The 24,932-nt window shown below is 42.8% G+C and overlaps 1 protein-coding gene across 1 annotated transcript in view; it reads left to right on the forward strand.

Annotated features, from left to right (window-relative positions):
• The window catches only part of adamts6 (ADAM metallopeptidase with thrombospondin type 1 motif, 6), a 58,238-nt gene extending 38,846 nt beyond the window's left edge, over window positions 1-19,392 (forward strand). Inside the window, exons 17-25 of the mRNA XM_069701711.1 lie at window positions 2,745-2,868; window positions 3,579-3,659; window positions 6,800-6,963; window positions 8,536-8,674; window positions 10,495-10,624; window positions 14,104-14,308; window positions 14,404-14,580; window positions 16,888-17,044; window positions 18,937-19,392. Of these exons, the coding sequence (XP_069557812.1) occupies window positions 2,745-2,868; window positions 3,579-3,659; window positions 6,800-6,963; window positions 8,536-8,674; window positions 10,495-10,624; window positions 14,104-14,308; window positions 14,404-14,580; window positions 16,888-17,044; window positions 18,937-19,046 (1,287 nt within the window). The 3' untranslated portion in view covers window positions 19,047-19,392. The remainder of the gene's footprint in view (window positions 1-2,744; window positions 2,869-3,578; window positions 3,660-6,799; window positions 6,964-8,535; window positions 8,675-10,494; window positions 10,625-14,103; window positions 14,309-14,403; window positions 14,581-16,887; window positions 17,045-18,936) is intronic.
• Window positions 19,393-24,932: the final 5,540 nt, after the last annotated feature.

Raw genomic sequence — 24,932 nt, forward strand, 5'->3', positions numbered from 1 at the left:
ATTTCCATCTCATTTCCCCAGAGTCCTTGTTGACGTCATCAGACATGTCTCTTTGTCCGACCAACAATTAAAAACCAAAGGATCTGCAGTTTGCAGCGATACGAAACAGAGAAAAGCAGCAAATCTTCTCTTTGGAGCTGCAAAGTGAGATTTCTTTTTTGCATAAAAAAATAGCTTCAACTATTTATCATTTATCAGGACAGTTCAATCAACTGGCAGCATTGTTGATTTACTGTTTAATATTGTGCCCTAAAAATCTGTTTAACGCACGCTACCTTGTGCTGATAATCCCTCAGGTGCAATACTTCTTATTTATGTATTACTGTTAAGCAACAATTCGCACGTCAGTGATGATGATTTATATGTTTGTATTCATGCAACAGTTTCCCAAAACTCCTGACAATTATAAAGAATAATACAGGTGGAAATTAAATAATGACATCAATGTAAAAACTGAATGTTTTGTTATACAAATGCATGAAATCGAAGTGAATGAAATCTCCATTTACATCTTAGTGTAGAGTGAACTAGTGAGTATGTTATATATGTTTAGTAGTGCAACTCAGTTCAACTTCATCTAAATGATTAAAGTCATATTCACACAACACAAAAAAACTAATAAAAACAATTAATGAACTGTAAAAATGACATGAAAATTTATTTTAAGAAGCAGGAAAAAGTAGAATTGTTTAAATTGTAAAGATATTGCACATATAGACATAGAAATGATGCAAAACTACTTTTAAAAGGTAAAATTTTGCACAAAAACGCTGCACGCAGGAAGCAGTTAACACTTTTCTAAGTTTAAGTCCTGCGTTCACATATTTAATGGTTAAATCTAAAAAACTTTTGATGTAAAATGTCCTAAGTGAACTTGAGTAGCGGCTCCTTTTGTGTACATGTTGCATTAAACTTAACCATCAACAGACAACACTGCCGGTGTCGCAGCTCTTAAAAAGCCTGAGTAATGAAAACCGTCAGTGAAAATCTAGCAGCGGTTCCTCCTGTGAAGCTCCAAGGCATTACCAATCAGGCAATGAAGCAATCACTCCAAATGGAGCACAGATAAAGATTTAATGGGCTCCAGACGGCCTCCATGTTAACATTTATTTTATATCTGCTACACTGCCGAGTTTAAACACTCAGAGTCCATCATTTTTTATGAGCTCTCATTGTTATATCTTTATCATAAAAATATGCTAAGTTACTAACAATTACAGCTGTGAATGCTGTGTAAACAGATTTGACTACAAACCAACAATTTGTTTATCTGGTTTTTAATAGTTTCTGACCCGTGGTGCTAAATGTCACTCAGAGCAGCAGTAGAGGCCAAGGCCCACAATAACTGTTAAAATCATGGGATTTGTTCTATATATTTGGTATTAAGGTTCATAAAATGATGCATTTTAAGAAAAGTATAATAAATTTGTACTTAAGCTCCACTTTTTTGTTTTTTTCACTTCAAACTTTGATTTATTTTAGAGTTCAAGAATGAGCTTCAAAGTAAAGTCATTTTATAAAAAAAAAGTATTTATTCAGTAAAGTTGATGTTATTCTGCAGAGATGTGTGTTTTTAGTGAAAAGTTTCTCCACCGACACTCCCCACTACAGTAGAGGCCTGTATTGTGTGAATGCTGTATAAATAATGAAAACAAAAAAGAGGGCATTGTATTCTGGTGACTTCCTTCATAAACAACCGAGAAAAATCCATTCAGAAAAAAAAAAAAATTCCCCCAAACTGTTTCATTCAGTCCTGGTTTAACTTTTCTTTAGTTTGTTGTTACATAAGGTTTTTATCGAAATTTAGATTGAAAATGTTAGAAATTTGTTGGTTTGACAAGAATGTTGAGGGTTAGATAAAAAAATTTAAAGCATTTAATCACATGATACTGGTTAAGACAGGTAGCTTAGCTTGGCATTAAGACAAAAAAATGGGAAAGAGCTATCCTAGCTCTGCATGAAGGTAACAAAATACTCATTGAAAGCGCAGTAGTTCACACATTGTATCTTGTTTGTTTAATCCATATAGGAACAGAAATACTGTTATTAATGTGAAAAATTATGAGACCAGAACCTGCTTTAGATTTTGTAGAGATAAAACAAGATATAACGTGTTTATTAGTGAACTTTTGGAGTGGTGGTAGGTGTACTTTTCTGACTTTAATGACATGGACTTTATATAAAAAAAATGGACGCAGCCTCCATGATGTCACCAATAGGTTTCTAGAAGCTCAATGTGGGTGGCTCCAACTGTCACCATCTTGGCTGTGCCTGACTCCGCTACCTAATACAAAAATGGTCAAAGAGGTGGAGCCTGGCTGCTGAAACCAGCGCTGATTCGGTCTAGCTGACAGTCAATGGAAAAGATGAAGGCAGCAAGCAACTGGGACCTCTCCATCTGTCAATCAAACAGACCAATTTCTGATCTTAAACGGGAGAATGATATAAAAATTCACCACTGTACAGTTGTCATGGACGGGGAAATAACCCATAGAGACTAAACCATCTTGTGCACCAGGCTGTAAACATGTTTATTTCTACTGTAAAGTTCAGCATTTTAACACTTTTGGAGCCTCAAGTGTCCACTCGAGGAACTGCAGTTATTGCCGCTTCCACATTAGCTTCCTTTCTCGAGACATCAGTGGTACCAATCTTCAAAACATATTTCCCAAAACGGTGAACAATTCTTCGAAGACCATGAAAGATGTGCTTTGACTAACTCTCGTTCTCTGTCGGCTTCAAAGCACGTGGGCTGCGACAACATCTTGGGCTCCGACGCTAAAGAGGATCGATGCCGAGTGTGCGGAGGGGACGGCAGCACCTGCGAGGCCACTGAGGGACTCTTCAACGAGTCTCTGCCCCGAGGAGGTAAAAACCTGTTTCAGATGTTCTGTCACCTGTCAGGCCTTCGCTGATGTATTACAGAGCAGAGATAATGTGTTTTAGGTTCGATGACCACATGTGTCCAACTTAAAGTCACCGGAGATGACGGAGAGGAAAACAGAGGAACTCATCGTCCTCTTGGCGAAGCAGCTTTTTGTCCCAAAGCCAACGTACTTGAAGCCAGAAAGATAATCTTTCATGGAAATGCGCCTTTGTCACCCACCAGCCGAGCATATGTTTTTGGCTATTTAGAATTATGTTGTCAGAATATAGATCAAAACATAATATTTTTCCCATTAATTACATCATGGAGTGGAGAAATCAGGAGTGGAGATAGCGACTCTGGTGTTGGCTGCAGCCTGAGGTAGTCTATAGAGAGCAGGAGAGAGGGAGAGAAAACATATTTCTCCTTCTATGGTATGGCTGGTAAACCATCTAAAAATACTGTGTGTGTGTGTGTGTGTGTGTCTAAAAAAAAAAAAAAAAAAAAAGGAGGGGATTGTTTTGTTCTCCACGAGGGTTGCTTTGTCCTTTTTGGGTGATTTGATTGTATTGTATACGTCCTTCTACCGGGTATATCATGGGTAACTTCATGTCTTCTCCGTGTTGTAAAATACGTCACATCTAAATGAGACTTTGAGATATGATTGAGTCGGAGGAATACGACCTCAACGGTGCCGCTCCTTGTCTTCCAGGCTACATGGAGGTGGTTCAGATCCCGAAAGGCTCGGTTCACATCGAGATTAAAGAAGTCGCCATGTCGAAGAATTATATCGGTAAGTGACAAATATAATCAGATTTGTACAAACATTCATGGTCCACAGCGGATAAACCCCACTTTAGTTCATGTTCCCCTTACTTCTTATGTAAGTTGACATTTGTGGTTTCAAGCAAATGTTTTTACAAATAGTGGATGGATTGCGGTGGAATTTGATGCAGATATTCATGGTTTCCAGAGGATGAATCCTAAAGATTTTGGTGATTTCCTTGACTTTCCCTCATGTGCCTTGATGAGGTTGACATTTCTATTTTTTAGGTCAAATGTCTTTACAACTCTTGAATGGCTTGGCATGCAATTTGGTGTAGGTATTCATGGTTCCCAGAGGATGAATCCTAAAGATGTTGGAGATTTCCTTGACTTGCCCTCTTGTACCTTGATGAAGTTGAGATTTACGGTTATAACTCTTGGAAGGATTCTTTCGGAATTTGGTGCAGATATTCATGGTGCCCAGAGGATGAATCCTAAAGATTTTGGTGATTTAATTGACTTTCCTTCTAAAGCCTCAACAGGTTGACATTTGTGTTTTAAGTGAAATGTCTTTACAACTCTTGGATGGCTTACCATGCAATTTAGTGCAGGTATTCATGGTTCCCAGAGGATGAACCCTAAAGAATTTTGAGATTTCCCTGACTTGCCCTGTTGTGTTGTATCTTGATGAGATGACACTTGTGTTTTAAGTGAAAAGTCTTTATGGATTGCTGCAAAATTTGGTACAGATATTTATGGTGCTCAGAGGATGAATCCTGAAGATTTTAGGGATTTCCTTGACTTTCCATCTTGAGCCTTGATGAGTTGACATTTGTGTTTTTAAGAGAAATGTCTTCACAGCCCTTGGATTGATTGCCATGTAATTTGGTCCATGTATTCGTGGTTCCCGCAGGATAAATCCTAAAGATTTTGGAGATTTGTTTGACTTGCCGTCTAGCCCCTTGATGAAGTTGACATTTGTGGTTTCAATCGAAATGTCTGAACAACTTTTGGATGGATTGCCATGTAATTATGGTACAGATATTCATTGTTCCTTGAGGAGGAATCCCAAGGACTTTGGGGATTTCTTTGACTGTCCCTCTTGTGTTTTGATGAGGTTGACATTTGTGTTTTTTAATTAAATGTCTTTACAATTCTTGGATTGATCGCCATTTTTTGGTACAGATATTCATGGTTCCCAGAGGATGATTGTCCATTTCTTTTATGACCAAATAACTGCAAAACTAGTGACAGCAGTACTCTGAGTTGCATACTGACAATCAATTATTGGCATCTCAACATAAAATATCAAGACAGTGGAATATATCATTATTAGTTTGCATGCTAGCATGCTAATCTTAGCATTTAACTCAAATCACCACTTAACCAGATTTGGGTCACCACACAAAACTACTATCTGTTCTAAAGGTTGATGAACTGGTTATGTTTAATAAACCCTAAAAGGTTTATTAATGGATACACAAGTCCTCCGTGAGTCCTCTTACCATCTGGATGAATGGTTATTGGAAGATTTGTAATTTGTTTTGCAAGTTTCACCTCCGTTTCTGACTCAAAACAAAGATGGCAGCCTGTCTACGTGGATAGAAAAAGAGAACCAACCAAAGAGACGGGTGAAAAATCTTTTTCTTACAGCAGCAGACAAAATATTTTTTCATCTGTACAGTCAGAAGAGTCTTTAAAGTTTCTGAAAATACCTTCAGTTAAATTCAGGTAAGCTGAATGTATGCCAATATATGAGGAGCAAAAACTGTGTCTAACTCTGCTGTGCCTGAGTACATCTTCACAGACCCAACAGTGTGGCTGCAGATTCTCAGTATTGTGTCACTATCCATCCATCAATCACTGTAATTCACTGCAGTGTGATTGCGACATCAGGCTGTTTCATATTATCTGTTCAGTTTGGTGTCTACTTCATTTCCATGGATTTCCTCGCGTCTTTGTCGAGATCAAATTAGAGGATGCCATCATTTAATCTGCTGTTGCCCAACGTGAAGCCATGAAAAAAAAGGAAAGAAAACTGCCTGAATATTTTCTCCCACGTGATGCTGCTTTGGAACCAGACTGGTCCACTTTGTTCCACAAACTGTCAGAACCGAAAAAATCCGACAAGCGGATTCAATTAAAGGCGGTTCGGAGTGTGTTCATTAACGAGTGAAGGACATGTGACAGCGTGTTGAAATCATAGCGGATGGAGATGATGGAGGGCTTCGGTTCCTCTTTGAAGCGCCGGGCTGCCTCAGATTTATCGGGCTGTGGTGACAGCTGCTGCTCCACCAGGATTACTCCGATCTGATGTCTGTATATCAAAGTTTAAAGAGTGACACTTTGGACTCGATTCTCCCGTCCAAGCAATTTGTAACGTTGTTATGAATTTCATGTGTGACCTCAGCGATAATGATAATATTTTTCTTCTGTTGCATTGTCTGAGTGCTTTGTGTTTGGGTCCGCAGAGTTTTTTTTAATGTTTTATTAGGACTAAGTGAGACAATGTAAATAATACAGCGGCTGAAGACTTGTGTAAACTGCTCTGTTTAAAAATCACAATGCTCACAATCAGTGCCAGATGTGCTGCAGAGGAATTTATGGAGACGCGGGTTGTGATACGTTAAAGAGCAGTTAAACTATTGTTCGTCTAATCTGCGTAAACGCTGCCGAGGGGAATCTGCCAGCAAGCGCTCGGATTGTTTCTCCTCTGTTTGGCTTCGATTCAACGCAGAGAAAATGGATATTTTCAGATGTGTTGTGCTTGGAGACGGCCGTTTGTTTTGACAACCAGACAGAGACGTATTCATGAGGCTTCCACCTGAACTCGTCTTCTCCTTCTCATCCTAAATTAAGACGCACGTACGTGTCGGTACACGTGAGCCACTTCGTTGGCAGCGTCTGTGTGTGTGTGTGTGTGTGTGTGTGTGTGTGTGTGTGTGTGTGTGTGTGTGTGTGTGTGTGTGTGTGTGTGTGTGTGTGTGTGTGTGTGTGTGTGTGTGTGTGTGTGTTTCTGCTGACTCGGCTGAGATAGCGAGCTGTCAGCGAGGATGATGATAAAGAAGACGAACGATGGCAGTGACATCACCGGCTACCGTTTTCTCCGTCTGCTTTTGATTTCATCTCTCTGAGAGTGTTTTTGTCGTTTCTGTGATTTTTTTCCAGCTCTGAAGTCTGAAGGCGATGACTACTACATCAACGGAGCGTGGACCATCGACTGGCCCCGGAAGTTCGACATCGCCGGGACGGCCTTCCACTACAGGAGACCCTCCGACGAGCCAGAGTCTCTGGAGGCGCTGGGGGCCATCACTGAAAACTTGATTGTCATGGTAACTACATCACTTCTTTGGTACATTAGTTGTATGTGTACCTTTATTTCATATGCATCATTTTGAGCTGTTTTAACTCTGCTGTTATGTCAAAGTCAGAGGCGCAGACATGTTTGTTCGGGAACAAATCACTGCGATGAATTTGCAAAACTGACCCAGAATCTCTCTGAGAGCTGCTACTTGGTGGAGTTTTCATGTAAAAGATGAAAAATGAACACACAAAAACATATGTTGGGTTCTCTGATTTAAAATCAGCATTGTTTACATCCACGTTTACTAGTTTTGTGTTGCTGCATATCTTCGTGTGTTACTGCAACCTGGAGATCAGTGAACTGGATGAAACCATCAGCAGGAGTGTGTGCTGCGTCACATACAAACACGCCTGCATGTTTGTTGTCATGCACCAGATGAACATAAACTTGTGTCACCTCTGGAGGTCAAATCATCCACAATCAGGGAAGCTGCTGCAGAAGTTTAAACTGTGATTGAAAGATTAGCACAGAAATAAAACATCCAAAGTTATTGTAGTTTTCATTCCTTGAACTTAGACGGTGGAGTTTTATAAATCTGTGTCAGATGCCACAGAGTGATTTTTAATAATGTTTTGGCACATTTACCTTCATTGCGTCGCTTTATTTCTTCACGTGTGACCTTGGCCAACTGTCATTGGAAAACCATGAAACCATGTTGGGACGTGCTCATAAAAATATCACTACTGATGTCTCAAACCTTGGGATCCACCGTTAATTTCTCATTCACACATTTAAATTTTTAGTAAAGAATCAGCAGTTGTTCATATTCAATCTGGTAAAGTTTCATAACTGCAAGTCATCTCCAAAGACATGAACTTCTCCTCTTACTTAGCAGCTCTTCATCTTGTTGTTTGTACTGTAGAGTTGATGCTGTTGGTCTGTTGGTCCACTTGAACTCAACATCTGGATGTTGACCTCAGGTGACCTCAGCCAGAAGTTTGAGGAAAGTAAAAAAAAAAAAATTCTGGCTGAGAGAAAACATAAAAATCACTTGATCGAACATTGATGTTATTCTTGAGTGAATTAACATTGAATTTAAGACAGCGTTATGACATTCCCTCTGACTTAATGCAGCTGAGCCTCTTCTTTGCTGTAGAACTTCGTGGTTTCTCTCTTGACATGAAATGTTGAAATGAACCGGACCACACAGCACCTCCGGAAGAGACGAGCACCCGGCCTCCTGACCGCCGGCCATTTCTCTGTGGCTAACAAACTTCCTGTCTCTCCATCTGCATCCAGCAGGCTGATATAAACCCCACAGAACCTTACTGATCTGGACTGGTTTAAATTATCGCCCAACATCAGCGTTTTAAAACCTTTCAGCTCTTTGTTTTGGTTATATGACAACAACAAAAAAACGCTGTATGTTAACTATCAAGCACCAAACAGTCAGAAACTAGCTGTTGAACAACAATTTTTACTTGAGGAGTTGATGGAAACGATAAAAGGAGCCTAAAATGAGCCGCTGTTTGCTAGCATGTTCATTATTAAGTGTTAATATCCCAGAATGATCAGTTAATACATCCCCTTTCCGTTGCAGGTCCTCCTCCAGGAGCAGAACATGGGAATACGCTACAAGTTCAATGTGCCCATCCAGCGCACGGGCAGCGGGGACAACGAGGTGGGCTTCTCCTGGCACCACCTGCCCTGGTCCGAATGCTCAGCTACCTGCGCTGGAGGTGAGTTTTACTGCTGCATCTTCAGTCTCTGCTCCTGTGGAGGAGTTTTCTTTATCGTTGGCGCTTCTCAAATGCAAAACCTGTGCAGCAAATAAGTCCAAAGCGCCCAGTTCAACTTCTTAAAAGTTTGTGTTTTCTCCATATTTTAACCATTCATCCTTTAATTATCTTTTTTCGATCCTGTCAGGTGTCTGCAGGCATCAAAAATACATAACCAACCTTTTTTTTGCATGTTAAATGCTTTCAAATATACTTTTTAATCAACTTTTACATGTTGCATATTATTACTAAGCACACATTACATCTTTTTTGTATGTAAAACCTTCATTATTAGAGTTTATTTTCCTGTGGAGAAGAAGGTCACCGTCTTCTCTGTGTCAACCTTCTGGTGAAAAAGAGCCCTCCAAGCATTTCGGTGTTGAATATCATAAAACGCTGCGGGGTGTTTAAATTCTTCGTGAATATTTCTAACCTTTTCAAACATTTTATATCGTGTGTGTGTGTGTGTGTGTGTGTGTGTGTGTGTGTGTGTGTGTGTGTGTGTGTGTGTGTGTGTGTGTGTGTGTGTGTCATTCTGTAAATCTTCCCCGACCAATGTTTCCACAAATACTTGAGGAAACCCGCCATCAGAACCTGAGCTTGGTTTCCAGAATCGTTACTTTATAGCTGGAGATGAAGCCCTCTAATAAATTCAATATGTATATTTTCCATATTTTAGCCAAAGTAATGAATATGGTGTAAGTTCTGTGAATGAGCTGCTCCGCATAGCTTCTGGTTTACCAGCGAAGTCCAACATTCAGAGTCTGAAAAACCGCAGCGAAATGTCGACCACGGCCTCAAGAATGACTAAACCAAACCTTTTAGCCCAAAAGCAATGGGTTTCATGTAACAATAAATAGTGTTTCTTACCAGTTGTCAAGCGCTGGCCTGGACGGGTTTGTAATATTTTGTAAAAGCACGACTGAATAAGCATGCGGCTTCTCCCGAGGAAGGATCTCCAGGTCCGGAGCAGAAGTCTGAAGCACGCAGCGTCGTAAACATGCCGCTGCATTGTTGACCCAAATGATCTAATTTGCGTCTGCGACCGCACGGAGCTCTAAATCAGTTATTTAATCACACACCCGGTCGATAGCGCTCACTCAGCTAATCACCAAGTGTTCTTTAATATTTCACTACAGTCATAAAACCCATGAAAAACACCTTCTGAGCCGAAACTCTGCTGCTACCCCGACGCACGCACGCACACACACGCACACACACACACACACACACACACACACACACACACACACACACACTCACTCACTCACTCACTCACGTCCATATCTCATTACATCTGCCAGACAAGTCTGCTGTGGGATCTGTCCCATGAGGGCCCAAACAGACCCCGTCTTAGTTGGTACGGCACACACACACACACACACACACACACACACACACACACACACACACACACACACACACACACACACACACACACACACACACACACACACACACACACACACACACTGCATGCACACACACACACACACACACAGTGGGAGGTGTGACACCGATACGGTAGCCCTCACGCTCACTGGCAGCAGCCAAAGTAAAGAGCTCTTTGCTCTGTAAAAGTGATTTGCCAACATATCCTGCAAAGAATCAGGAATTTACATGTCTGGATTTACTACAGACTGAAAACGACACCGTCCTCCGCTCCACATGGCGGCCCGGCCTCCATGTTTCTGAGGGGCTTTTTTTTTTTTTTTACGCGAGTGAGATCAGCTGAGGTTCTGTACGTCGCCTTATCGATCAGTGTGTTTTTCTCCCTGCAGGCTCCCAGAAGCAGGAGGTGGTGTGTAAGAGGCTGGACGACAACTCGGTGGTGCAGAACAGCTACTGTGACCCAGACGGCAAACCTCCAGAGAACCAGAGGGACTGCAACACTGAGCCGTGTCCTCCCGAGTACGTAGCACAGAGGCCGGGTTACCTTTTCATTTACAACTAGAAGGACATCTGTAAAATTACTGGAGTTAGAAACTGGCAGCAAACACAATACTGACATATTATCTCCCTATGTTTAATAAGCAAAGAGTTGCTTATTTACAGAGTAGACATAAGGTAACATTTGCATTGATTTGGAGGCATGTTCAAGATGTATTTTACTTCCTTTTAGCTCTATTTTTGGTCTCTACCAACTCCCGAGGGAAGTATTGATCTCATCGGGTGCTTCTATATCTACTTGGTTTGGTCTGAACTAAACTGAAAAGAGCCTTGAACAAAGGTCTGGAGCAAAGGACCAGACTTCCATTCAACTTCTCTCATCAAATACAAAGTCAATAAAATGTCTCCACCAGTTATCTCGGTATTGTTAGCTAAAGTCACTCCTTCTTATTAGTTTTCTGGAGGTCCATCTGAAAACAATCTGTCATTAATTAGAAAATAAGCTTCAAAAAGATGTGTTTTTTGGGGGCGTGTCTGTTTGATTGACAGGCCTGTGGTGCAGTCAGGTTACAGCTATCGGTGGGCGGGACTTAGTATTGTCAGGTTTCCAATCAGATCAGTCAGATCCACAGCTCGCTCCTCCCCCAGCTCGTCCAAATATGGTCACTTCCTGCTCCAAACTGCTCCGAGCTAGCAAGATGGTGACGGACAAAATCTGAACTGTAGGCTTCATAAAGTTCACAAACCAACGGATGACGTCACTGCTGTTTGCTGATTGGTTCAGACTTCAGGCTGCTAAAACCCCCACAACGTTTACCAGCTAGTTGCTAACCATGTCGGTTTTGTTGTTGGTAGGTAGCATACAGTTCTCTTTTAGAGCTTTTATTTTGCTGATAACAGCAGGAAACAACACCAAAGTGAGCAGAAAAATCAAACAAAACAGTAACGCTGCCGGCGAGTGCACAAAAATAATTTGCTGAAAGGTGCTAAAATGCTCCGTAGAGCTGCGGAGAATCACTGTAGCTGATGATTCTCCGTAGGTTTGTCTCTTTGAGCGACACCTTTCACTTTACACACAGACATCCGATCCGTCGTTCATACAAAAATATATAAAAATATGGAGTATAGCGGCCGACGTCGATGCTCTCAAAAGAAAAACCCTGCATAAAAAACAAGACTGACTCATGATATTAATTTACCTTCAATGAGCCCTGGTTGTAAAACGTGTTTGGAAGAAAATAATAAAATATAACGGCAGTGATTTATAACTTCATATGTTAACTATTTTCAGTGTTTGCGTCGTGCCAAAAATAAGAGCCCCGAAAATGACCACCTGTGTTTGATTGTTTTGGCTTCTTCAATGATTCCTCGAGGATTTAAAACACACACACACACACACACACACGTATACAGGTGGAATATGAACTCGTGTTCGGTGGCCAAAAGCGCGGCCAGACTCACTTCAGTCATGTCTACAAGAAGAGGGATTAAATGCATCAGGTTAATTAGCTGCAGACCGGCTGACAATTATTTGTGTGTGAGAGCGAGTGGCGGCGTTTGAGCCAGAAAAAACTGATAGTGCCATAAATCTACTGTATCAGCGGTAATTTGTTTTCATATGTTCAGACTACAGTCTCGGCTTATTTATTTTCACATCTGTATTCGGCGGACGCAGACTTGTGGTATCTCATTTGTTTTGATTAGTGCTTGAAGGCTGTGGCAGCGTGTGTGTGCGTGTGTGTGCGCGCGCGTGTGTGTGTGTGTGTGCGTGTGTTTGGAAGGCGAACACCTTCTGCTGCGTCAGTAGAGGCCGACCGAAGGAGGCCGTGTAAACACGATTGTTTCAGAATAGCCGGCGTTTTATGGGCTCGCGTAATGAAAGCTAACGCAGATGTTCAAACACGTCGTTAATTCTGTATACATTCCTGCACATGATGTAATATCTCACCGGCTCGTTGTGTTTGGAAGGCTGTTGTCTGTGCAGCTTCGTGATATTAATGCTCGAGTCTGCAGACGGACGCTCGAGTTTTCATGTTTTCACACTTGTTTAAGTGCTCAAAAGTTATTTCCACATTTTATCTTACATGGAAGAGTTTGGAGGTCACAGAAAATACTTTTATTTTGAAAAAAAAAAAACTGCTTAAGAAATATTAAAGCAAATGTTGAACATTTTGTAAAAAAAAACTGCTACTGTATTTCTGAGAGTTATATAGGAAGTTTAATATCAATGTAACTCAAGGAAGTGATTGGCCGAGTTTAGCCAACAACGTTAACGCCATCGAAACCACAAATGGTCAGTTTTATTTCACTGTTTTGTGTACAGACTGTATACAAAAATGGATGTAGTCAGTGTGGAAGTGCCTTGAAGTGCAATACCACTGAGGACCACTAGGGGCCGTCTCCAATAGACTCCCTTTAAAAAAAACATCAAGTTCTCTCCTGAAATATAAAGTCAGTAAATGTTTTCCACGAGTCTTTATGGTGTCATTAGATAAATTCGCTCCCTTTCACTTTCAAAAACCCGCCACAAATGCCAAACTGTAGGTTTCAAACCAGGCAGTTCACAAACCAGTAGGTTGGTTTCCTTTTGGCGCCAATTAAATAGATGAGATATAAAGTGTTAATCAGCTTTAGAGATGCTGGTAGTTCAATTATTGAACTTCGGAGAGAGCAAGGCTAACATGCTAGGCTAAGCTAAATATCTCAAGACTCCAGCTCTGTATTTCACAAGTATTAATTTGTGTTTTTAATTTTATATTGTACTTAATGATATGCATATTCCCCACCAAAGAGTTGCAGTTAATAAAATGACCACAAACCAGTTTTCACAAAGTGAATCCTTTTTTTTTAGGAGGCTACGAAAGGTCAGAGGGCTGTGGGTTGGGCTCGGAAGTATTTTTACACACACTTTGCAAAGTCAGTCAATCAATCAATAAAACTTTATTCATAAAGCACATTTCGTCCATTTTGGTGCAGTTCAAAGTGGTTTACAGATAATTGACAGGCCCAAAATAAGACAGTCATCTATAACGAACTGTTTAATAAGCAAACAGTTGGTTATATACGAAGTAGATATTGCGCAACAGTTGCATTGATTTGGAGGCGTGTTCAGGACATATTTTACTTCCTTTTAGCTCTGTTTTTGGTCTCTACCAACTCCTGAGGGAAGTATCTGTCTCTTAAGGTGCTTTCACACCTATGTGGTTTGGTTTGAACTTTCTAGCCGGTGTGAAAAGGAGCTTAGGACCACAGTCTAGAACAAAGGATAGAAATTTGTAGAAGCAGTGTTTCTGTAGAAAACTTGTGCAGGATCTGGATTTATTAGTCTGAAATTGGCAAATTTCTGAATTTGAATTAGGAAAGAAGAAGCAAGGAGATTATGACCTTCATGCCATCTTGTCCAACTCTGACCATGATAAAGTCATTTAAATGTCCAGTGTCTGTATAATTACAGAGACGTTCTTTGACTGATCCGTCGGCCCGGTTCTTCTCTCCTCCAGGTGGTTCATTGGCGACTGGTCGGAGTGCGGGAAGACGTGCGACGGCGGGACGAGGACCAGGACGGTCCTGTGCATCAGGAAAATCGGTCCTGCTGAGGAGGAGACGCTGGAGGACACCCACTGTCTCACTCACCGGCCCATCGAGAGGGAGTCCTGCAACAACCAGTCCTGCCCGCCCAAGTGGGTCACTCTGGACTGGTCAGAGGTGAGACGCCGCTGGGGAGATTGTTTCCTTTGGCTCTCTGTGCTGTTGAGATCTTCCTCCTCTGACTCCTCCTCCTCCCCCTCCTCTCTCTTCAGTGCACTCCTAAATGTGGCCCCGGCTTCAAGCACCGCATCGCCTTGTGTAAGAGCAGCGACCTGACCAAGACCTTCCCGCCCGCCCACTGCCCGAGCCACAACAAACCGCCGGTCCGGACCCGCTGCAGTTTAGGACGCTGTCCTCCTCCTCGCTGGATCCCCGGTGAATGGGGACAGGTAGGTTCAATGTCTCCTTTTTACTTCCAGGGATAGTTTGAATGTTTAAAAGGTCCCATGTGCTGCTGGATGGTTTGTATAATCTGACTTGGTGACTTGCCTGGGGTTCCTGTGACGTGTGCGTGTACGTTTGCGTTCGCGGGTCCAAGTGTGTGATCGGTGGCGGTAAAATCCTCCTGGATGTTTGGATGTTTGGAGTCGGTCTCCCCTGTCAGACCGGGCCTCAGCATTCCTGCCCCCCTCCTCTCCCGAAATGACTGCTGAACGTTCCACAGCGCGGCAGTGACGCATGTCGGGGGAGCGTTCGCCAACGAGTCGTGCGTCAGAGATAGTTGTATCTGCAAGAAGTATGGCTTGTTATTTAAATGGGATTTGTTCATAGTTCAGAGTAAAAGTGGAATTTCAAACACAGCAGTTCTGACCTGAATCACACACCTGAAACCATGACATCGCCTCCACTCTTGACCTTTAACCTCTGGGTTAGGCAGTCTAGGTCATATCGGCCACGTGTGTGTGTGTGTGTGTGTGTGTGTGTGTGTGTGTGTGTGTGTGTGTGTGTGTGTGTGTGTGTGTGTGTGTGTGTGTACACATGTACATGCAGTCCTCACCCTCCTGTTTTTTTCTGGCTGTAATTATGAACTTCATCATCGCCGCCTCGTTCCCGTACCGCGTCAGAAAGGGCAGATTGTTGCCAGCTAGCGAGTGCCCGGCCTCCCGGGCCAGAAGGTCACCGGTTCAAATCCCACTTAAGTTGCACCACTGACGTACGCCGTCTGTCATGGCCGGCAGCGCGGCCCTCATAAAGACTCTTTAATTGGGAAGGGATGACATGCAAGCTTGCTGATCTGAGGCCGCCAGAGAGGATCATTGAAGGTGACGGGGGGTGGGGGGCGCTGCCTGGATTTACATCACACACACACACACACACACACACACACACACACACACAGTGACAGCTGACAGGTGTGTTATTTCTCCGTGTTTACGGCGTCAGCTCAGATTCTTTTTGTTTGAGGCTTGTGTCTTGCCGACGGTCCGTTGGCACAGACATGTTGTTTTTTTATGAGTCTCTTTGTTTTCTTCTACGAAGAAGTTTTAACGTCGACTCACAGCGCCAATCTCAGTTTTTACTACTACTGGCGCTCTGATGGTAGTCAAAGAAAGGCTGAAACAGATTTTGGGTTCACTAAAGTAAAATTTTCACTCCTCATCAAACATTTTCGTTCCGCCAATATGGAGCAAAGTCTTCATGTCGCTTTTACTAAAAGGTCCCATGTTGTACAAATTCAGATTTGAACTATAAAGCAGGTTTATGTGCTGCCTAAATCTTGTTAAAGTATCATAATGTTCAGTACACAGAGACATGCACACAGCTCGTTTTTAGCAACTGTGACGTTTGGACTACCGTCAGTTTGTAATGTCACAAACTCATGTCTCATGTAAGCCTTCAACACGGCCGGCTGTCCAACCTTTAACCTGATAGAAAAACAGTGAGCGATCATTCTGTCATGGAGCTACAGGACTGAAGACAACCTGTGATTGGCCTGTGTATACGTCGTAATGCAACTTTAATCATAAATCCATCTAGTCACTTTATTTTTTAAAAGAATTTTCTTTTTTATTTCTCAAGTTAGTTTTTTTCTTAGTGTTTTTCACTCATTTCTGCAGCTGTATTTGTGACATCGTTACCATGACGACTACAGGCATGCGCCAAAAATATTTAATTATCAGGATAAAAGAAATTTAACTGTAAAGGTGAAATATACTGATAGTTTTTTGCAGTCGCTGCAGGTCTGAGACGCACCTCACCGTACATGAAGCCCTCAATATGCAAATATCCATGCAACAGTTTTCAAGGCCAAAGTTACAAAAAACTTTACACGAAGAAGAAATGAGCAAAGGGGGAAATTAAAGATGCAGAAAAGACACAAAACATAAAGAGGAAACAGAACTTTTTAAAGATTTAAAATGGGTTTTAAGACTTTTGAAAGCATCATTTGACCCGTTTACTCAAAGTTTGGAAACAGTCAGTAACAGGCAGCCGCTTAATCAGATCGAGGAAGGGTCTGTCTGCTCGCTGCCTCTGTGCACCGTGATTGGTTGATTGGATCAGGCTGTGCAGAGAGAGAGAGAGTGTGTGTGTGTGTGTGTGTGTGTGTGTGTGTGTGCAGGAATTACTACAGAATAGGCCGGGTGTCCCTGGCCAGCGCTCAGGAGGTCAGGGAGGGGAAGACGCTCCTCATTTAGCTCGTTAGATTTATCAGCTGAATGAGGTAATGACTCCTGTTCTGATGCTTTGTGTCCCAGTGTTCGGCGCAGTGCGGCCTGGGCCAGCAGATGAGGACGGTGCAGTGTCTGTCCTACACGGGGCAGCCGTCGAACGAGTGCGCAGAGTCCCTCCGACCCACCACCATGCAGCAGTGCGAGAGCAAGTGCGACGCCACGCCCATCTCCAACGGCGACGGTAAGATGACGGAAGGAGGCTCGAGAAGAAAATGTGTTTCATGTGTATTTTGCTGTTTATGCTTTCACACAAAGCCCCGAGCGACCGAGGTTACACACCGTCTGTATCTTCATCTCCACCGCTGTGCTATGACCTAAACACTCCCGGATGACACACTCCTCCGCACTCTGCCAGCTACATTAATCTTTCCAGCGAGGTTGGCTCGTGGTCAGAGCGAAGCAGCTCGGCCCTCCATATACACTTACACATGATGGATGGCTATTCAGATGCACAGAGAAGGGCCTTTCGATTAGCCTGAATGGAAAACGTGAGCAGCGTTTACAGGCTGGCTAATGGGATTAGCTGTAGGCTAATTGTTCCTTTACGGACAGCAGTGAGGCAACGTCTCGTTTCATTTGGCTCTGCGGAGGCCGGGGCCGAAGCCTAATAAGGGAAGACACTCTGATCGTGATAAGGCATTTAGAGCGCTGCCTGTCTGCCGTTCAGCGAGCAATCTGTGTGTGTGTGTGTGTGTGTGTGTGTGTGTGTGTGTGTGTGTGTGTGTGTGTGTGTGTGTGTGTGTGTGTGTGTGCGCGCACGTCGTAGCGATGGCAGTCAGCCCAGTTAGCGAACAAGGCCAGGATCTGTCTCAGTCAGGGTTTCTGAGTCCAAGTATAGTTGCAGAGTTTCATTCTGCTGAAGCCGGAGGGAGACACACAGACCCTCATGTAGCAGGTTAGCTCCAGTCCGAAGCGTCGCATGTGTTTTCATTACATACGAGAGACAAACACCCAATTCCTCCACAAACATACCAGATTATTTTATAGAAACCAAGGTCGTTTAACACCTGAACTTTTCTCTGAATTATTTAAGGCTCTTGAGTGAAAAAAAACAACTCCATTTGTTGCCCAATCAAAGTAGAGGAAATGCTCTTTTTACAAAATAAAAGCAGAGTATCCATGTGTTATTTCGTCTTAACCTATTAGAAAGAACCAATATGAACTACTGATGAGAAAATGTGTAAGTCTTGTTCAATGAGAGCGTTCATTTCAAGCTGCCGATCCATTCTGGATCAGGAAATATAGCCGCAGTTTTTCATGCCATTTCATTGACGTATCAAATCTTGATGAGCTTAAAAAATTATAGTAACTTTCAGTTCATTGTTTAGCTGTTTTTGTTCAATCTCCGCTCGCATAGTTTGCATAATTTTTTGTTGTTTCCAGTTAAACTCGAACTGTTCAGCACCAAACAGCAAACATAGCGGAGCGTTTAGCAGCTAACTATCCAGATATTTCCGTCAGGAGTTGGAGACCAAAAATAGAGCTAAAACAGAGCGAATGTTGCACCATAACTACTGAATGTGTAAATAACAGTTTTGTAATTTGTACTTGAACGGTGAAAGTCATTTTTTTTCTCAGGTTTAAAGGTCCTTCTGTGTATATATTTAAAAAAATTAAAATTAAAATTAAATGTTGGCAGTCCTTTTGATCCGCTCCCGTTTGCCCCGTTAAAGTTACTGTATTGCGCTGCTTACACAAACTCAACACTTCCTGTAGGTGTCAAATTAAAAGCCCTCTAGCATTTCAGCAGACAGAAACCAATCCTTTCTGAACAAGGCTTTTATTCTGAAACATTTGCAGGAACATGTTTTGTCTGAAATCGGACAATAATCCAGATCAACCGTTGAAAATAGCAGTATTTTATTTCTGACTTTATTAAACGAAAGAGACAGAAATATACACATTGACTATTTTATGGAAACGTGCCACCAGTGGAACAAATTACAAACGCATAACAGAAGCCCTCTAATATTTGAACAACACCTACTTAGCACTATGACTCTTAAAACCAGTAATACCAATGAAAAAAGTTGTATTCTCTTTTTAACGCAGCTATTTTCTTCCTCTCCCCAGAATGCAAAGATGTGAACAAAGTGGCGTACTGCCCGCTGGTGCTGAAGTTCAAGTTCTGCAGCCGAGCGTACTTCAGACAGATGTGCTGCAAGACCTGCCAGGGACACTGACCTTCGGAGGACAGGAACGAGACGCAGCGAGAGGCCAGAAAGATGGAGGGATACGGCACTGGGAGGCATAGAAGAAGAAGAAGAAGAAGAAGAAGAAGAAAACAAGTCAGACTGAAAAAAGAAAGCCAACTCTGGACCAGCGGAGGAGACGAGCGCTGCGGACAGACGGGGAGAGCAGACTCCCCCCGTTCACCCTCCTTGCCCTCCATCCCGGTGGAATCCAAACCACTGCTCAGCCCCGAACGCTGACACACACTGTTTAAATGTTCACTTCTGTGAAGTGCAACTCGGAAGATTATTTGTTGGTGATGTTATTTTTATTATAATAATAATGAATGACATCATTGTTAGTCTTCCTGCGTGTTTGTTGTTGTATGAATCCAAAGTGCTGGACACATCGCTCTCCGAGGAGGACGGACGGGAGCTGGATGTGTCGGACTCCTGTCTTTGGGACGACCGCGATGGTGCTATCGGCGGGCGGACTGACGGCTTTCGGTGCACTTTTTTTTTTTTTGCTTCCCCGCCCCGTGTAAATACTTTGCCAATTTAGCGCTCGGATACGACAGAGAAGCCGCATCAAGTGTACTGTATATTTATTGTACAACTCCAACAGAGCCGAGATGCTGTCAGATAGCAGCCTACTGTCATGGAAGGGAATGTAATGTGATCGAGTTCATGTTCAATAACTCTGTGCTGGAATGAGAATATTACATACTGTAACATACGTTAAACCCTTATATACTGTAAGGATTTGTATATTCTATATGATGTTAATCCAGGACCAGAAAATACCACGTGGTTGGAGGAGGATGTTTAGTTTTCTTTCCCCTGACGGGTGCCTTAGTTCCCAACAGTTCACCCAGCGTCAGTCACGAGTCCAACGTGTATTTGTCAGACGGTGCCTGGGTCGCATGAAACACTGTTACCGAGCTGGCCTTTACGAAACGTCCCATCGAGGAGCTTTCAGTTCACTATTGAAGGATTCATTTTGAAGGAGCATTTATCTATGAAGCAGCCTGATCGTTGGAACCACAGCGCAGCCACTAATTCTCACTCTTTTCAAATGTTTAGTCATGTTTTTTTTTGTTTGTATTTCACGAGCAAGAGTTAAAGGAAAAGATCAACATTTTGGGAAATAGTTGCCTTCTTGCAGAGAATTAGATGAGATTTATATTAAATACGAAGCCAGGAAATGGTGAGCTTAGCGGAGCATAAAAACAGAAAATGGCGGGAAACAGCCGAGTTCTTTCACAGAGGTAACCGGCACCTCCAAAGCTCACTAATATCTAATTTCCACCAATATCAGAGTTTGAAAACTGAAGGTTCATACTCTTAGTAGTTGCATCACCATTCAAATGCATTTTTACTTCAGTAAGCTTTGATTTTGAGCTCTACGTTCAGTCATTTGCTAGTTTAAGCTTGAGTTTAGTACAAAACGAGCCACATCCAGATGTTGTGTGAAGAAAAACAGCTCAGCAGCCGCCTGTTTGCAGCAGATTTTGTGCTATTTCAGTATGTCTAAGTAGCATACTGTTCTGCTAAAAGCTGCAGATTTTGGTCATTCATGAAAGTGAAGATTCAGCAGCCAGTTTAATTTGAAGTTTTGTTGTTAAAGAGGAGTTGTGGTTCTATGAGAGGTGATGTTCTGGACTATTTCTTGGCCCGCAGCCTCCGTCGTTCACTTGACTCCAGGAAGTCACTGCATCCGTCTGGCTATTGAGGAGCATTGACTCCGTGTTCAAAATTGACTCACCCATTCATTCTCATGAAAGATGCTCACCGGGCACAAAGAAGTCCAGTCGGGCCCATTGAGCATGTGCAGTGGAGTCCTTCTCCAGCCGAGACGGTTGAGAGCTCGCATGTCCGAGAATTGTACCGGCCGAGCTGGTTGACTTCCTGTTTGCTCTATGCGCACAAGCGTGTGGAAATAATTTAATCATACGACTCTTCTTCGACCAGCCAAAAGTCTCTGGACTGAATGGAAAAATTGTGAACACTTTTTTTTTTTTTTTTTTACAGCCGCTCCCTTTCCAATGACTGAGTATGAGAAAATTAGCTCGGTACCACATTCATGTTTAGTTTGTGAATATCTGGGTCTGGCCTCAATCCATTGGGGATTGTTTCCAGTTGTTGCATCATAATGGGCGTAGACCTCGAGATCATTTGGAAACTATAGGAGCTGCCTTTAACCAATCAGCTTTGACCACCATATACCATATGTTGGGCACCAAAACTCACCAAGCTCCGACCCCAATGTGAGCAGTGTTCAACGCCATGTCGGTAAATGACCGTTGCAGAATTATTATTTTTTAAATTTTAGACATTGTTCTTGCTCCATGTTTGCTAACGTTGCTACAGTTGTTCATATATCTTTATCTCGCTCTACATTTAGAAACAAAAGCTTGACGCCAATGTTCGTGCATATAGCCACGCCCACTGGTCGCTGATTGGTCCGCCCTTTCGAGCGGCTGAGCGAACCTTCTTACGAACAGAGTTTCCAGACCGTAATCACAGCAAAGCCTGACCCTGCGTTCTGAAATCATATACTATTTGTTTTCACTTTTAGTACGTACTGCAGCTACCCTTACAAAGTATGAACTGTTGAACGTAGTATGTACACAATTGGGACATACTATTTCATCATAAAAATGCGCCTTGAACTTTGACCCGCTAGTTCGTATCCGACACAATCCATAGCGCGACATTTGAAGTAAAAAGATGCGATCGGGAACAAGTACACCTCCTTTTAATGCCTCGTTTTCTTCTTCTCCTTCCTTTTGCGGGCGGAGTATTAATGCCACCAACTGTTTCAGCGGATCAGCCAAAGCGACGTATCTTCTGCCGCGCAAAGGATTGTGGGTCAGAACAACCACAGTAGCATGCTTGCCTGCGGACTGCGACAGAACATCCTGGTACTTTTAAAAAAACACCTATTGGGCTAGTGCGAGTTATGCAGAATTTACAAATACCTCGTGCGGCCACGAGGCAGAAATGTAATTTATTCAGGCCAAGAACACACAAACCTCCCCATGAAACATTTTACATTCTTTTTTTTTTTTTTTGTCTTGAATTAAACCAGTGAGATCAGAGTTTCTGTCAGGTTTGGTGTTCCATCTTATTTCCAGTATTTATTTCCGGCCAAGCTAACATCTCCGCTCCAGACTCGCGAGAAAGTGAAGAAACATATACCCCAAAATGTTGAGCTGCTCCTGATGAATATAAACCCCTCTTTCCGTTTCCTCTCGTCGTCTTCGTCCCTCCGTTAAACACTCGGAAACAGCCAACTCAGCGGTGCTCTCCCTCCTCGTGTACTGTTGTTATTTTATTTCCATGGAGTGCCGTGTTTACCTCCCTCTTTCACTCCTGCTCCGCTTCTGAGGGTTACGGCCTTCCCAGGCTCCTGGTGCTATCAAGCGGATGCTTCCATTCAAATCCTCTCCAGTGTGCTTAAAACGTGGGACTGGATCCGAGCAATATGAAATAATATCTACTTGTCAATATCTCTCTGTTGGTTAAAATGCTGGTCATGTTATTGTTTTTGTTTGTTTATACCTCACACTGGGATTTTTTTTTTTTTTTTTTTTCATCGTTAACCGCGTAATCGTTGTTTGCGCAGCCAACAAAAAAAAAAAGGACACTCTTTACCCGGGTGGCATTTCTGCCGGTGTGAAGGGAACACCGAAATGTCGCCGCCTCGCACTTGTTATGGAGGTGACGTAGGAGTGTGAAAGGATCTCATCCAAGCTGTTAACAACTAAAACATTTTTTTTGCTGCTGCTACTTTTTTTTTTCGGAGCCACCTTCAGTACGACGATGTCGGACAGATTTTTTTTTATTTTTTTTTTTTTTGGGTTTCCGAACCTCGAACGAGTGGGTCGTGGGCGGGGGGGCGGGGGGGGGGGGAAGACGCGGATGCTGAGAAGCGTTTGAAATCGGTTGAATTCAAAGCGCTCGGACTGACTCATCCGTTGGGACCGGGGGCCTCCGGAGAAAACGAGACGTGAACTCAAACTGGTACTCATTGCTGTGAACTTGGATGTTTTTGAATGTCACGTTGCTTATACCTAAAGTGCAAGAGAAATGAAAAAAAAGCATCATGTGATTAGTGGCGTATATTTTATATTCAGTATTAATGTTGGTACACTGTTACTAATTTTTTTCAAATGTAAATTATATGCTAATTTATTGCGTTGTCTCACTTGTACATTTATTTCACTGCATGCCAACTGAACTTTAGCGTAGTGAAAAAAAAATGCAGTGATACAGCCCTTCACCAACATTTTTTTTTTTTTTTTTTTTTTTTTTTTAAAGTAGATCCCAATAAAAAGAGCAGCTTTTAGAGACTTACTGGATTTGTTTTGTTATTTCTCGCTGCATATTGATTCCTGTGAGAAAAACACACCCAGCGAGTATCAGATGAGGAGTGTTGCTGCCAGAGTGGATGCCCCGTTCTCACAGGCTCTAAGAGACATATACACTCTTGTCCTTTCATTCAACTCTTGGAAAGAACCCACGGCATGAGAGCAGCTAATGGCATCACACCAGGATACCCGTTACTGCCGCCATTCACCCGGTTTTAGGGCGAGCGAATCGGAGAAGGAGCTTTTGTTCTTATCTGCACGGCTCCCGACACTCATCAACATCATCCGGGATTCAGGCGTAGCAATCGTCAAAAAACACCCCCCCCCCGAGCGGCGCCAGCTCTGTAGTCTCATTATGGCACTCTCCTTCCTCTCATCCTGACCCTAAGTGTCTGGATCCAGTCTCAGGGAGCCGCGAGGTTTCCACTCTCCCTTGGTAATTAATTCCAAATAAACAGTAACTAGCCCACTTGGCTGGGAAACGCCGCCGTCTCCTGCTAATCCACGGTGTCCCATTACAGCCGGAGACAGATGGCCCCGTTCGGTTTAATGTAACCAGTTTAGAATAGCTATATGTCTGGGCCGGCTTCTGTGTCCGTCTTCGGGGGTCTGTGACTACATTAGCGCTAACCTGCACAGCTTAAAGGTGACGAGGACAGAGGGGAGCCGGGGGATCCTGTATCTGCAGATGACCTGCCGGCCCTGACACGGCGGCTTCACACCAAACATTTACACACCGCTGCGAGCGCACGTACGTCAGTGATAGCTCAGAGATTCAGCACAAAAAAAAACCAAGAGGAATTGACACCGAGCACTGGATGCAAACGTGACAAAGAGGCAATGGAAGAAGATTTACTGGTATTTATCTTTGTATTTTCTTGTTTGCAGCACTGCAGGTCTAAAAGTTTGGTCACACTAGAAAGAAATGATCGGGATGATGTTTTTTTTTTTAGCATGGTGAAATATTCGTAGGACTAGTTGATGACCTGCTCCAGCTGCAAGGTAACCACTTGGTAGCCGACTGGGCTAACGCTAGTCAGCCAGAATTTATGTTTTGTTTACTCCCATTTGGCATTTTGATCATTGTACACCATTTTCTTCAATAAAAGAGGGAGAATAAAGCTCTCAGTTAGCTTTATCGGTTGGGGCAATTTGCACACACCGAGCAGCCACTTTTGGCGCTGAAAAATGAGGTCGATACAGAAGCTGCAGTACCACCGAGTGCCACCAGAGGTTGACTCCAAAAAGCCACCGGCTCCATAGACTCTCATTCAACTTCTCTCATCAAATACAAAGTCCATAAATGTTTTCCACGAGTTATCTCGGTGTTGTTAGCTAAAGTCACTCCTTCTTATTAGTTTTCTGGAGGTCCATCTGAAAATAATCTGTCACTAATTAGAAAACAAGCTTCTAAAAGACATGTTTTTGGGTAATTGACAGGCCCGTCAGGCCTGTGGTGCAGCCAGGTTTCCACTACTTGTTGGCGGGACGTAGTGTCCTCTGGTTCCCAATCAGCACAGAATAG

This window comes from Brachyistius frenatus, unplaced genomic scaffold (assembly GCF_029030835.1).
Source record: "Brachyistius frenatus isolate BFR_SWC_R1_liver_20210118 unplaced genomic scaffold, ASM2903083v1 Contig_3, whole genome shotgun sequence".
Lineage (NCBI taxonomy): Eukaryota > Metazoa > Chordata > Actinopteri > Embiotocidae > Brachyistius > Brachyistius frenatus.